Source organism: Chlamydotis macqueenii, chromosome 12, assembly GCF_036417535.1.
Source record: "Chlamydotis macqueenii isolate bChlMac1 chromosome 12, bChlMac1.mat, whole genome shotgun sequence".
NCBI classification, from domain to species: domain Eukaryota; kingdom Metazoa; phylum Chordata; class Aves; order Otidiformes; family Otididae; genus Chlamydotis; species Chlamydotis macqueenii.
This window is the reverse complement of record NC_141567.1, coordinates 11,649,944-11,663,523: the sequence shown is the minus strand read 5'-3', so window position 1 is coordinate 11,663,523 and position 13,580 is coordinate 11,649,944. Positions and strand designations below refer to the sequence as shown.

At 53.3% G+C, this 13,580-nt stretch overlaps 1 protein-coding gene across 1 annotated transcript in view; it reads right to left on the bottom strand.

The window, feature by feature from the left end:
- SHC4 (SHC adaptor protein 4) overlaps window positions 1-7,495 on the bottom strand; it is a 33,282-nt gene extending 25,787 nt beyond the window's left edge. The window contains exon 1 of the mRNA XM_010130467.2: window positions 6,261-7,495. Within this exon, the coding sequence (XP_010128769.2) occupies window positions 6,261-6,839 (579 nt within the window). The 5' untranslated portion in view covers window positions 6,840-7,495. The remainder of the gene's footprint in view (window positions 1-6,260) is intronic.
- Between the last annotated feature and the right edge of the window lie 6,085 nt (window positions 7,496-13,580).

Here is a 13,580-nt window from a genome sequence, read left to right as displayed (position 1 = left end):
GCTCAGGGAAAGCCAGACACAGGCACAAGGCTGCTGTACCCAGCCGGGGGCAACAAGCACAGATATTCAGCTGTCTATAGAAAAATAAAATGTCAATACTGAAACAAGCCAAGCACTGAAGACTTGACATCACCAATGAAAGCCAATGCTGAACCCATTGATCTGTCGGCAGCAGGATGGGGAGCTCTTGCTAGGACAAGCAACATGAGGAGAGGGAAAGGGAAGAGGGAGAGGAGAGAGGAGCAAGGACTCGCTGGCCCCTGCAGGAAAGGGAACAGCTCCTCTAATGGCAATGTGCACAAAGCTGCCCCCATGTCGCTACAAAGGGCTGGGGCTGGGGACAGCATCGGCACTGAGAGAGCTTCATCTATTGGTGTTTGAATCCGGAGGATGATGTGGGGCTTGCTGCTGCTTCCCCAGGCCACCGGGATGGCAAGGAGGTGGGCGGGCGAGACGGGCAGTTACTGAAGATGCATGCATCTTTTCACATCTACTTACAAGAGATGATGGAGAATGACTGCAAACAGGATGAGGGACTGTGTGGGAGGAGATGTGAAGGCGCTAGGCAGGGCCTGTGTGAATAAGCTTTTCAGGCACCCTCTAATCCAGACCCACATCTCATTTCATTCCCTGCCGAAACGCAGGCAGCGGCTCCAGCTCCAGCTTGAATGACAGCCAGTGATTCACCCACAGGAATGATACAGGAGCCATTCACAGAGCTCCTAATTAAACAACACAGCTGCAGCCTTGCAATTCTACCTATTAGTTAACAGGCATTAACTAGCGTGTAGTGCCAAGAGCAGCTCCTACAGACCCCACGGCCAACTCACAAAGGATCCAACGGACAGGATTTGCTCGCAGAGGCAGTCGGGTAACATGCTGCTGCTAAACAGCCTCTGTCCAAACATATGTGAGACGAGGTTCAGATTCCCTAAAAACACAACACAGGTGCCTGGGCAGAAACCCGCCACAAGCACAGTGCTGCGTGCACATGAGCACAGCGGGGCATGCGTAGATCGCTGTAGTTTTGGTGGGGAAGTTTTCTCAGCCCTTCCTCAGACACTGGTGAGGGTGGCTTTGGGGTGAAAAGCCACTTGTCCACTGGAAAGCAGAGCCCGCCACAGCCACCCCTACCCTGGCAGCAGCAGGTCCAGGAGCTTTGGTCCGGGTTCGTTCCCTGCAGGATATTTGACCAGTTCATTCCTTAGCCTGAACTGCGCCAGCGTCCTCCAGCAAACACCAAACCCTTCCAGAGCCAAAAGTGAAGCCGGGAGAGCCTGGGCTGCCGTCCTCCCCCAAGGGAAGCAGAGAGGCTAAGGCAGCCCATGGCAGCAGCCGCGCACCGCGCCAGGCATGGGCTGCTGTACCCAGCCGGGGGCCGGAAAACAGACTGGACATCATTAAGGAGGAAAAAAAGCCCATTAAGCACACAAAAAACCCCACCAGCGGCTAGCCAGGGCTAGCCTAACTCTCTTCATCTGCTTGCCCTGCTCTCATCTTCCTCCCCGTAGCAGCAGCGGTGCAGACAGACGGACAGGGCCTTGATCTGCCCCACTCCTGCGGCCCACGCAGCACGGCCTCGTCCCTCGGGGGCAGCGAGCTGTGGCTGTTTGTAATGAGGAACGGCTTCTGATAAATGGAAAATTTTCCCGGGGAAGTCTGGCCCTTTCACTCACAGGTTTTCAACTTTTAAATACGTTTTGATAAAAACCCAGAGAAAAGTTGCAAATACACAGACACACACACATCTCTTCCTTTTCTTTTCAGTTTTGGTCTGGAAAAACGCTTTCCCCAGCACTGTACTCAGGCCAGCACCCCAACAGAATTGGTTCAAAACTGCCCTGTCCCCGTGCTCCCAGTGGCGACAAAGCAAATGGCCTAAAAACGCGTGGGTTTCTGTTAAGAAGCAATTACCCAGAGGAGCGTGTGGGCCTTGGAGGGGGTGCTGGCTGTGGGGATGCGCAGCCCCATAGGACAAGGCACCGGTGGGTGCTGCGGGGCTGCCATGCACCCGTTCCCCTGAGCTCAGCGGAGTAAGCACCACCCCAGCACCCTCCAGCCCTGAGCCCCTGGCTCACGATTCACAGCTGCGGCTCGGAAGCCATGAATCACCAGAGCCCATCTCCTTCCTGCGCGAGTCCCGGCTGCACATACATGCGTAGTTATTTATTTACAACAGGCGATGCAGAGCAGCTCTCTGGGTGCAGTGTCAGGGTGCTGCGCACCGGGGAAGTGGCTGCAGCTGAAATACCACAATTATTTCCCTGCCCTGAGCAGGAGAGAGGCACTGGCAGCTCCTCGGGACGAGGAAAGGGCTGCCCTGAAACTCCCTTCCCCACACAGAGGCTGACCTGCCGCACCCTCCGTGGACCGGGCTGCGCAGGGGACAGGTGCCCACGCGCACTCGCTCAGGACGTACTTCATGTTGTTCTGAACTCCTACGTTAGAAGCAGTCAGGCTCCTTTTACTCTAGAGACAAGCAACTGATTTTATATATACATGATGGCCTGTATCTCTATATATATGCCATCAAACCGCTAGCAGAGGATCAACCCATCTATTGGTAAAACTCTTAAGACAAAGGATTGTGCAAACAACCTGTACCATATTACTTAATTATACTACCACTATACTTTAAAACATCTGGCAATAGCATTTCCTCTCCATATTTTAGTTAAATAGCACATTTTTAAACCAATTTGAACATAATCCCTCAAAGACTCGTGCATTATTGATTTAAGCTCAGCCACAGAGCCTTACTCCATGTGAGGTCCAGTAACACCATCCTGCTGATTCTCACTGGTCTCAGAGGGGCCACTGGTGCAGGATAGTGCTGAGAGCCGCTCAGGAGCGGCCACGTCCCTGGCACTCCCCAGCGAGCAGGAGCAAGGACAGCAAGTGCCTCTTGAAATACTGCTAAGGCTCGTCACAGCCATCACGAACACTGGCGGGACGCACGAGTGCAGTGGGCACTACGGGCACCACTTGGAGACAACCTCAGCTCCAGAGGGGTGGCGTTGTGGGAAGGCACGTAACGGGTAGAACATGGACGAGGTAAACATCCACCTTGCAAATCCTGCAGCAAACTGCATCCAAAGTATGTTTTGAAGGATTACAGTGTGGGAATCAGTGCTGTCCAGGCTCCTATTAAAATATTAATATTTGGGCTCTTTGTTATTCACAGAGCATCTCGGAGGAGCAGGTGCCATTACGGGTCTCGGCTTCCTCCCCAGAGCCCAGGCAACAGCTGGCCACAACAGAGATGCCCTGTGACCACCAGCCACAGCTGCCACCCAGGGCGACGCAACCAGCCCGGCATCGCCTCTTCTTAAACCAATCCCAGACAATTCCTGCCTCCTTCCAGTCTGTAGGGGACAGCTTCTGCCCGAAGGCATTTCATTACTTCACCAGATTATTGCCTTTCTAAAACAATTGTGGATCCACTCCGTGGAAGTGCTTTTCAAATGCCAATTAAGCTTTTAAGGCCAAAGATCTCCAGCAGCAGCAGTTCCTGTATGGTAGACCTGACATTCCTCCTAAAATGGTCTCTGGGGAGATCCCAAGGATCCCATACACTAACAGGGTGCGAGAAGCCGCATGGGGACCAGCGGGTGTCTCCAAACACCACAGGAAGGGGGGCGAGGGCCAGGGCAAGCAAGGAAGGACTGGGAAGATTGGGTAAGGACTGGGGTAAAGACTGGGGGCAGCTCCCATGGCTGTTCTGCCCCTCAGCCTCTCAGCCCTGCTTTGCCTCTGGGCAAGACCATCCCTCTGCACCACACCGCTGCCACGCTGCAGCCCTGCACCCCTGGCTGCTTCCCAGCCCGTCTGAGGCTTCACTGCAGCTCCCAAAGCCTCGTGGTCCCTGGGGAAATGAGCACCTTGTCCGTGCTCTGACGCTGAAGCCCCAAAACCCCCAGGATGCTTATTTACCAACTTGCTTGTTATTAAAGGGGCTGGTTGAAAAAACACCAAGAGTTTGGCCAGGACACATCAGCAATGCTCTTGCAGCTCTCCCAGGGCTGGTTCCTGCAGGCCCACAGCTGCGGGAGCAACAGTAGTGGGGAAACAACATTTCCCTGTTGCATTGGGAGGCTCCTGACAGTGACTTCCCCTTCAGAGACATTCCCCATGAAATGGGGAGATTTCCAGAAAGACCAGCAGAAAACCATACCGGAAATACAACGCAGGGAGCAGCAGGAGGGGATGAGCCCTTCCCCACTTCACACAATCTTCCTGTCAAGTCCTTCTCTTTTTTTCCTCTTTCTTCTGCCTTTCTCGCTCATGTGCTCCCCGACGGTGACACCTCAGTGCCTCTGCTCTCCGCCCTGGGCCACAACAGAAACCCGGGAAATTCCCCCTGCGCTTCATCATCTCCTCCCCGTGTCAGAAACTGAATTCTTTAAGCATCAACATGTCAGTATTTGTATCTCTGTAGGTACTTCAAAGCCTTAATTACGATCCACGGCATCAGGCACTGCTCAACCCACAGCACACGAGGCCGATCCTGCATGGCGGGTGCTGGGCATCGCGATGCCATCTGCCAGCGTGGGCTTTTCTGCAGGCTGGCCGAAAGCGTAGCGCCTGGAGCTGCAGTGGCCCTTGCACTGTCACTGTAAGTCACAGCCTGCAGGCTCATTCACTGATTTTATCAGCTTGCTCGTATCAAAACATCAACTGCTCACGTCAGTACGAGAATTTAAAGAAAAGTAAATATAAAAGGGTCCATATCAGCGCGATGACATATCGCATCCCCTCCCTCCACCTGCCGCGAGCCAGGTGAGTGTCCCGCGACCTCCTGCAGCTCTGCTCACAGCGGCCAGTGCCATGCTGGCACACCGTCACCTTTCAGCCAACGTCCCACCAATCCAGCCGTGCCTCCGCTGCTGGATGCCAGGCAGGCATCTCGTTCCTGCTTGGGGAAAGGTGAACACAGCTATTTCCCCATGCTGCTCTTCTCCCTTCTGATCTGCCTGCCCTTCTGCTGCATTTGGAAAGGCATTGATTTATTTTTCTTAGCCGTGCATCTTTCTTTAGACTTTCCTGCTTGTGAACCATCATGTGGGAGACACAAATTTTGCATGGCTTATGGCTTTTTTACTCTTTCTGGCATATTTTGATGCCTCCTGTACACCAAACTGAGAGCTTACACACCTATCCCCACCCCCCACCCCGACTCTCTTAGCACCTCACCTGTAGCCCACCATGAGGAAGAGACGCGGGTAAAAAACCCCTTGTACAGGTTGCTCCTTGCATGTCAGCAACAGGCAGGAGGGCTGCAATTGCTACAGGAGCCCTTGGCCAGTCTGGCCATTACAAGAGTATTTCTGAAGCAGGTTTAAACAGCTTTTTCTGCCATTTCCCCCTGGTCTGCATTGGCTCCCCTCCACACAAGTAGCAGGCACATTTTGCCCAGGAGTGCTTTTGACAGATGAAGCATATGCACTAAAATGTGCAGGGTCAGAGGTTCAGTGCATAGAGAAGGAAGAAACGGCTAGCAAACGGCAAGGTCTGGCCACAGAAATATAAAGTCCAGAGAGAAAAAGAAAATTAGAAAGCTCCCAGGGGTGGAGGGAGTGAAAGCACCAATCCCAGGAGGCATGGTCTCGTCTCAGCCACTGACTGCTAATTAGGAGATGTTCACAACATGAAAAATACCCAGAAAGGCTATTTCAGGGTGTCTTCTGAAGAAACAGGCAGGTTTTTCTGTACATCATCATCACCAAGAAATCCAGACACAGCCTTACAGCATCAAACGAGAAGGGCGGCTTTTGCATCCTGCCTGCTCACCTCCCAGGGCAGGAGATGCAGGGGAGAGCTGCTCCTGGTAGCAGCAATGATCCCAGCAGCTCTCCCACACCCTTCGTGACAAATACGTCAGCGGTGTGGGCCAGTGTGCACCTAGTGCCTGAGAGCTGCTCTGCAAAGGATGGGAAACCATTTTTGTGGGCCTCCTGCTCCCTCCAACATGCATTTCAGGCCAGAGCAACTCCGGTCTGAATTGCAGCTCAGCTGTGCTCCTCAGAGAGTCTAAAGATAGTCTTCTGGAAATGGATGTTGTTACCTCTGGGAGCAGCTCTGGTCCTTTTAACTCCCTCAATTCAACACCACAGCCCTACGTACGTCAGGAGACTGGAAATATACAGGACAAGTCAGTGGTTTGGGGCACTGGCTCCAGGAGTGGGAACACGGCGGTCAGCCTGCCGCTGCCTGCGTGGTTTGCTCTGTGAGAGAAAGGAAATGCTGTGAGCAGTACTCACCCGCACGCCGTAGGTCGTTCCCGGCTCCCCCACGTTTTCACCACTCTGCACGAGGCTCCTGTCCTGCCTGCCTGCAGCAGTGACCTCCTCAGCTCCCCGTACAGCGGAGTCGCCCACCGGCTTTGCGGTTAGGGCCAGCTTGTCCAGGTCGGGCTGTGGATAAGAAGCTGAGAGGCAGCTGATCTCAGGTGAGGTTGGGCTGCTCGGGATGGTAACACACTCTGTGAGTTTAATTCGTGGCACCTCTTTCGATCCCAGGCAGAAGCTTTTCAGCCCTGGCAGATTTGACGGGTTGGCGAGTTTGATGTTAGCCATCCGGGGGATCAGCGCGCACAGGGTGGTGCAGGCGTCCTGCGGCCCCAAGGAGACATCTTCCGTCAGTAAATTAGGTGTTGAAGAGTGGGAAGAGGAGGAAGAACCTTTGATGTTTAAAGACGTATTTTGCGTACCTTCATCTAGGGATGTTATCGAATCGTTCCTGAACCGGCTGTACTTAGCCCTGTGCAGCATTCCGGGATGTCGGAATAACCCTACATACAGGATGTGTCCACTGAGGCTCTGCTGGCTGCGTTCTCTCATAGCCTTGGCAGGTCTGTACCTGGGTACGCTTGCATAAATTGGCTCTTGTAGATAAAGTACATGGAAATGAAGCAAATCAAACCATTTTATAAACAGAAACCTGCTGGATCTTTTTGCTGACTCCCTCTCGAGTGGTTTATTTTCCTCAACGCACGAGGCTTAAAACTGCATGGACGTGACGTCTAGTATTTTGTAAGCTGGAATAAATGCAGCACACGGGGAAGCACCGCAGCGGTCCCGCAGCCCCAGCTGGAGAGCCGGTACCCAAACCCGCCTTCGCTCCCGGCACTAAACCCCGCCGAGCTCCGGGGACTCACCGGCGGCCGCGGAGTCCCGGCCGCTGCATATTCCACACAAAGCAGAGCTAGACAAGCTCGAACGCGTTTTCAGACCAGTAAGGTGCCCAGCTTCCCGCGTTTCCACCGTCGGCCGCCCGCAAGTAGAAGAGCATCCCAGCTCCTGCCAGCGGTCAGGCACGGACCCGGTATTTTAGGGAGACCACTGAGCAGCGCCGGCAGCTCTCGGTGTCAGCCTCGCTAATTCCTGCCGGGAAGCCCTTCAGCACCACGCTCCAGAAACCAGGGAACGTCCGTTTCCCGCAGAGCAGCAGCTCCGCAGCCCCGGCCGCCGCCGCCGCTTTTATGAATGAAGTTGGTTTTGTGAATGGGGCTCGGCGCGTGCGGGCGGGCGGCGCCGTGAATGGCGCTCGGCGGGGCGGCCGCGGCCCGGCGGCCCCCGGGGTGCAGCCGCGCAGCCAATCGCCGCCCGCCGCCGGCTCACGCGCGGGGGGAATGGGGGGGCGGGGGGGCCCTCCGGGTACCGAAAATCCCCCAAACCCCCCCGGCCCCTCCCTCCTCCTCCGGCAAGGCGGGAGGGGCGCGCTGGTCGCGGCCTCCTCGGCCCCCCCCGGTAGCGGGGGCCTTTTCTCTCGTCGCGCTTTCCGTGCCGCGTTCGCCTTCCTCCCACTGACGGGCACACCGGCCTCATCCTCTCCTCGCCCTCGCTGCTGCAAACCGGCCGCCGGTGGCGGAGGAGCGGCCCCGCTGCCCTGCCTGCGGCGGGGGGAGAAAACCCCGGGCAGAGCGCTGGAGACACAGAGGGAGCTCAGCACAGCCACTGCTTTTTTGGGGTTTTTTTCCCCTCTTCTGTCAAAGCTGATATTAATCCTAAAAGCTGCGATCGTTGCTACACTAAAGCAGGGAAAAGCCCCAGCCCAGGCTCTGCTGGTGAAACATGGCCCAAAGGGGAAGTGGTTGCTTTTGAACCGACCCTTTTTTTTGGGGGAGGATGCTCAGACTGCTCACAAAATCAAACTCAAAGGCAAAACCTGGACCTGCCACAAGTTAAGACGAGTGACTAATTTCTCACAAAGCTTTAATGATGGCTTTGAGCACAGAAGGATAGAAAATGTTCAGAAGTGATTAGCAGCACTGTTGATTGTACATAAAGCACAGAATATTCAGCATGAATATTTTTCTTGAACTCTTTGATTTTGATGCCACACCAGAACACAATACTGACACAGCTGGAAGACACCAGAGGGCTGGAGAGGCCACAGTGCCCTTGCTGAAGAGGAAGAGGAGGGAGCGGAGTGGGGAGCAAGCTGTGCTTGCCACAGAGGGGACAGCGAGCACCAGTGTTTGGGGAGATACTGATGCCCCAGTATCCCAGGTCTTGCGGGACCTCCCAGATTTCACTACCAGGAAAAACACTCACCCAGACAAACCCAATTCCCTCTTCCTGCAAGCCCAGCCTTACCATCCTTCCCACCTTTTCTGTCAGCACACAGCAAGGGCCTTCCTGCCTTACAGCAGCCCCTCGGCGTAGATGATGGCACCAGGAAAGGGTGGCTTGGTGACCAGGCTCCCCCATGATCTGGCTCAGGTGGAGACCAGTTCATGATCGTGGGCTGCCTCTGGCCCATGCTGGTCCTGAGCCCTCCGGCCAGCTGCTCCTCCCTCCGGAGGCAATCTGAGCCTTCATTAGCTGCAGGAGTGAGAGAGGGGGGCACAGGGTCCGTGCTGACCCTCCAGGAGATGCCATCCCCACTGTGCCCTACTGCAGGTACCAGAGCTGGCAGGTGAAAAGGGCTGAGGGGACTGTGTGGTGAAAAGGGACATTTTCAAGAAAAAGAAGCAATGATGCAGTGGCCTGTCCCTCACTAATCACCCAGGAGCTGTGTCTTGAACCCTGCGTGGCAGCAGCACCTGCTGCCCCATAGCCAAAGCGTTGTCACCTTCCTCAGCTGCCAGAAGGGCACGGGAGGGGCTTCCCCAGAGAGGCGAGGGGGGCCAGTACATTAACCCACACTTCTCAGCTCACAGACACTAGTGAGTGCAATTACGGTGTGGGAGGTGAAGAATAGCTGGTGTTTTATGGCAAGTTCCAGAGAAAAACGCAACTGTGACAAGCTCTGTTTTCAGCAGCGATCAAGAAATACAAGCTTGAGAGCAGAACCCAGCAAAGAGTGGCATTGTCCAACGAACAGTAGCCATTGTGGGGAGGGGGAAGAGGGAAAAGAAAAATGTCATGCCTTTGTAAATTAAAAAGCTTTTTTTTTTTCTCAGGGCTAAAAAACAAGATTTCTGTTTAAGATACTGGGAAATCAGCCTCTAACCGGCACAGAGAACAAAGCTCCTTTAAGCATTGGCGAAACTGAGCCTACAGCCTTGTATACCTCCTGAAAGGAGCCTGTGTTTCTTGCTCCCAGCTCGAGTTCCCCGTTGTCTACAGTGCTCGGGGCCCAGGAAGCTGCCCCAGCTCGCTGCCCACCTGCCCACTGCTGCTCCAGCCAGGCACAGGGAAAAGTCATTTTGCCCCCTCACGTGGCTGCCGACACGCGACGGTGCGCACCGCCACAGGGCTGTGCCATGCTTTTTCTCAGGCTACATGGGAATGCCCTTCGGGTGCACAGTTACGAGCCGAAACCTCCCTTGGTCCCTGTGTTACCAGCCTCATCGCACCCAAACCCTCCATCACACCCTGATGACAGCCCAAACAGTGTCTCAGTCTCAAATATGATGCATGAAAAAACTGATGCGAGCAGCCCCTGGTCATGCATTGTCGCAGGGGACAGGCGCTTCAGCAGGGGTAACCACGCTGATGGGGCAGCACCGTTACAGAGGAGAAGGCAGCGAGCTAGCAGCAGTCACATCTCCATTGTCAACACAGGGAGCCTTTGCAGCAGTAAGAGCAGCAGCAGCCCGGGGTGCCAGGAGTCCCTGGGCACCCTTGGGAGTGACACCGTTTCAGATTAGGGCTGTGGGAACACAGCTCTAGCAGGCAGGCAGTGCCACGCTCCCCTTGCAGCACCGGGGCCAGGACACACAGATGTGGTGCTCGCTGGCGACAGGAGAGCTTAAAGTGAATTGAGGACCAATTTAGAAGAGAGCAGCCGGCTCAGCAGTCTTGACCCAGGAGCGTGTGTGGGCAGTGCAGGGAGCGAAGCTGTCACCCATCTGCAGAGCACACCTGAAATGCAGTTGCACTCCTGCAGAAGCCCAGAGGAAACTGTTACGTGCTTCTTGCAATCAGCACAACAGAGCTCAGCCTTCCCGTTAAAACACAGCGTAAATAGGGGAAATTTCTTTTCTGTACAAATAGCAACAGCAGAGTTAATTCACGCTAAGGTGCACTGAGCTGATCGCCTTCCTTCCTCATTGACATGCCTGGCTGACGCTACAAAATATTTCAGAACAGCAGGAAAACCCCGTAACCAGCAGCGTGCTGGGAAGTACCTTTGGGAAGCCCTGGAGCACGCTTATTTGCACTAGCAAAAGTCCTGCACAGCCACTGCTTCATTTCAGTTGAGAGAAATGTATTTTCCCACATATTGAATTGATCTCACTGTTTTATCTCCTATGGATACACTGTCCTTGTTCCGAACCAGTTAAAAGCAGGCCTATTGCGAGCTGGTCCAGTGGAAGGTGTCCCTCCCCAGCACAGGGGCATTGGACTAGATGCTCTTTAGGGTCACTTGCAACCCAAACCATTCTATGTTTTAAGATATTTGGCAACTGCAGCCCACCTCCTACTTTTCAGGAGAGTCAGGGGTCTTTGCAGGGGCTGAAGGCACAGAGCTAACAGGTTTGAGGAGGCCAGAGGCACAGGTGCTGCCATGTCCCTGGGTACAGAAGCCAGAGATGAGCCTGTCAGTGCTTTTCTCCTGTTCTAGCTCTGGACAGCGCTCATCCCAGAAAACATGTCCTAGGGTGTCTTACAGGCAAGTTGCAATTTTCCTTCTCAGGCACCAGGCTGTGTTTGGCTCAGCCCAGTTTAACCACTCACAGCAAGGCCGCTTTGTCCAAAACTGCAACCAGAAGACAGCGGAATGCAGGGCTGCTCCGGCGAGGTGAAGGGCACATCCTTGCAGCTGATCATGTGAGTGGAAGGACCCAGCACAGCATACACCAAGGCTCAGCTGGACATACTTTATTCCCACCCTTTTCACCTCCTCTTCGCCAGGCCACACCACCACCTCGTCCTCCTTCAAAACACTGCTGGGCTTTGCCTTTTCCACCAGAAAAGCCCCCTAGCATGGGGGAAGAGAAATGAGCTGGAAACTCCTGTGCAAGAAGCCAAAATTCAGAGCCCGAAGGTTGCTCAACAGCCAGCACAAAGCCAGTCCTTGCAGCTCGTGTGCCCCAGGCTACGGACAGCACTTGTGAGGTGAGAGCTGAACACGGGCGGGCAGCAGAGCGTAGGAGACCTGTGCCACAGCTGTCCCTTCTGTGAGGGGGATGATGCCAGCCTCCGCAGGCTTGACAAGGACAAACCAAACACTTCAGAGCTACAGTCAGAGCCACTGCAAGCCATCAGAAAGCAACATACTGCCCTAACCAGAGCTTTCTGAAAGGAGAGCTGCATCCCAAGAGCCCAAAGATACGTTCACAGTAGCGCTTGGTGGCCGCCTAAGCACCGCTTGCAGGGAGGACAAGTGGCCATGAGCAAAATCCAGCATCATCTGATGTCGCTTGTTCCACAAAGTGCTGAAAGCAGCAGATTAAGCATTTAGTGCCTGGCTCTGGCTGCAAGCACTGTCCTGCAGCAGAAGGGATACAAAGACAACTTTCAGCCTGAAGTAGCCTAAAACTTCCTCTCTGCAGAACTACCCACCACATGAAACAAGTTTCAGCAACAGCACCACAAAACTACAGTCAGCTTGAAAGGAAGCTGGGAGCAGTCATGCTTTACTGGCTTCACAGAGCGTGGTACCCATGCAGTAGCTGGCAGGGAACATCCTTTCCAGCCATTCAGCTTCAAGCTATATTTTTATAAGGCAATCCACTAGCAAAAAAATTGAAAAGAATAAGTCCTGCAACAGTTGAACTTCTCCCAGTGGCTCCTCAGCTGTGCAGAGGAGATCCAAGGAAACACTGAGGGACGTACCCTCATTCAGCATCTCCTGCTTCCATCCTTGGATGGTTGCCTTTGACTTAGCTGCAGTAAGTCAGAAAGGAAACTGTGATATCAGGGGATTTCCAATTGCTTTGTTAATTCACTCTCTTTCTCTACAATCAATGTTCCTCCCTAAGGTTTTTGCAAGAGCTTCTTCCAGGTCTTGCTGCCCACAGCTTTTTTGCCAAACATTCTCACCTCTGCAGTGCTCACCTGCTCCTCAAGACAGTCGATGACAGAGTGGCGGTTACCTTCTCAACTTCAGCTGGAAAACCCACAAGAGTCTGCAACACTCTCAGGGGCAGAATCCATCTGAAAGTGTATCCTTTCCTTGCTTGAAATGCATTTTAAAGATTTTAATGCTCCAAGTAACTTATGTTAAGGTTTTTTTTTTTTCCTGAAAGACACCATGGAACAGGAGGATTTTTTACCACAATTATTTTTCAAAGTGTACACAACCCCCACAAGTTTAGAGTGACAATATTTATTGTTGGTTCATAACTGTGCAAGAGATTAGGAACCTGCTACACAGGCACGAAGCCTTATAGAAACACAAAGTTGTTTTAAATTTAGCATGGACCTACATTGCCTTTCCCTATAAACACCGACCGAACCGCTGCCTGCGTGCATGGTGCTATCGCAGCCCGCGCAGTCTCCAGGGGAACCCAAGCACAAGCAGAGCTGCCACACAGAGAACTGCAGGAAAAACAGTTTAGTCCGTCCCCCTCTCCCATTTCCCTTTATGTAAGAGCAAGTCTGTTATCAGAGTTACACGATTACTGAATTCCTCTTTACTCATTAAAGTACTATCCTTGGAAAACACCACTGTGAGAGATAGCTGGGCGTTTCAGACAGCGTCCAGCCGGACACCCACACACATCCGCCTTGCAAGAGCGCTCACCCAGCAGCAGTGGAAAGCTAATTTAACAGCTACCAGCGTACCAGGGGCCTGTAACTGTTGCCAAGAAGCATATTCCAGCTTCGGTTTCCCTGCATTTCCTACTGCTTGCTAACTTGTCAGAGACTGCAAAAGGGAAACAGGTTGTAGTTGCATCATCTCCTTTAGGTTTGGTGGGGTTGTTTGGTTGGTTGAGTTTTTTTAAAGCAGTATTGAACAAAAATATTTTTAAAAAACCTGTTAAAAAAATTGCTGACTTTTATACAATGATCTTATCTTTGTTGCTTAAATAGTGCAATTTGACTGGAGTCTTTCTGCACAATACAGACATGCAGATTCGTAACTCCCAGTCCTGCCAGCACAAAGCCGGTATCTGAGAGCTCAGGCAACGCCAGTGCTGCTTGCACAAACCTCCGTGCAGCAACGGCAGAAGCAATTATTTTCTC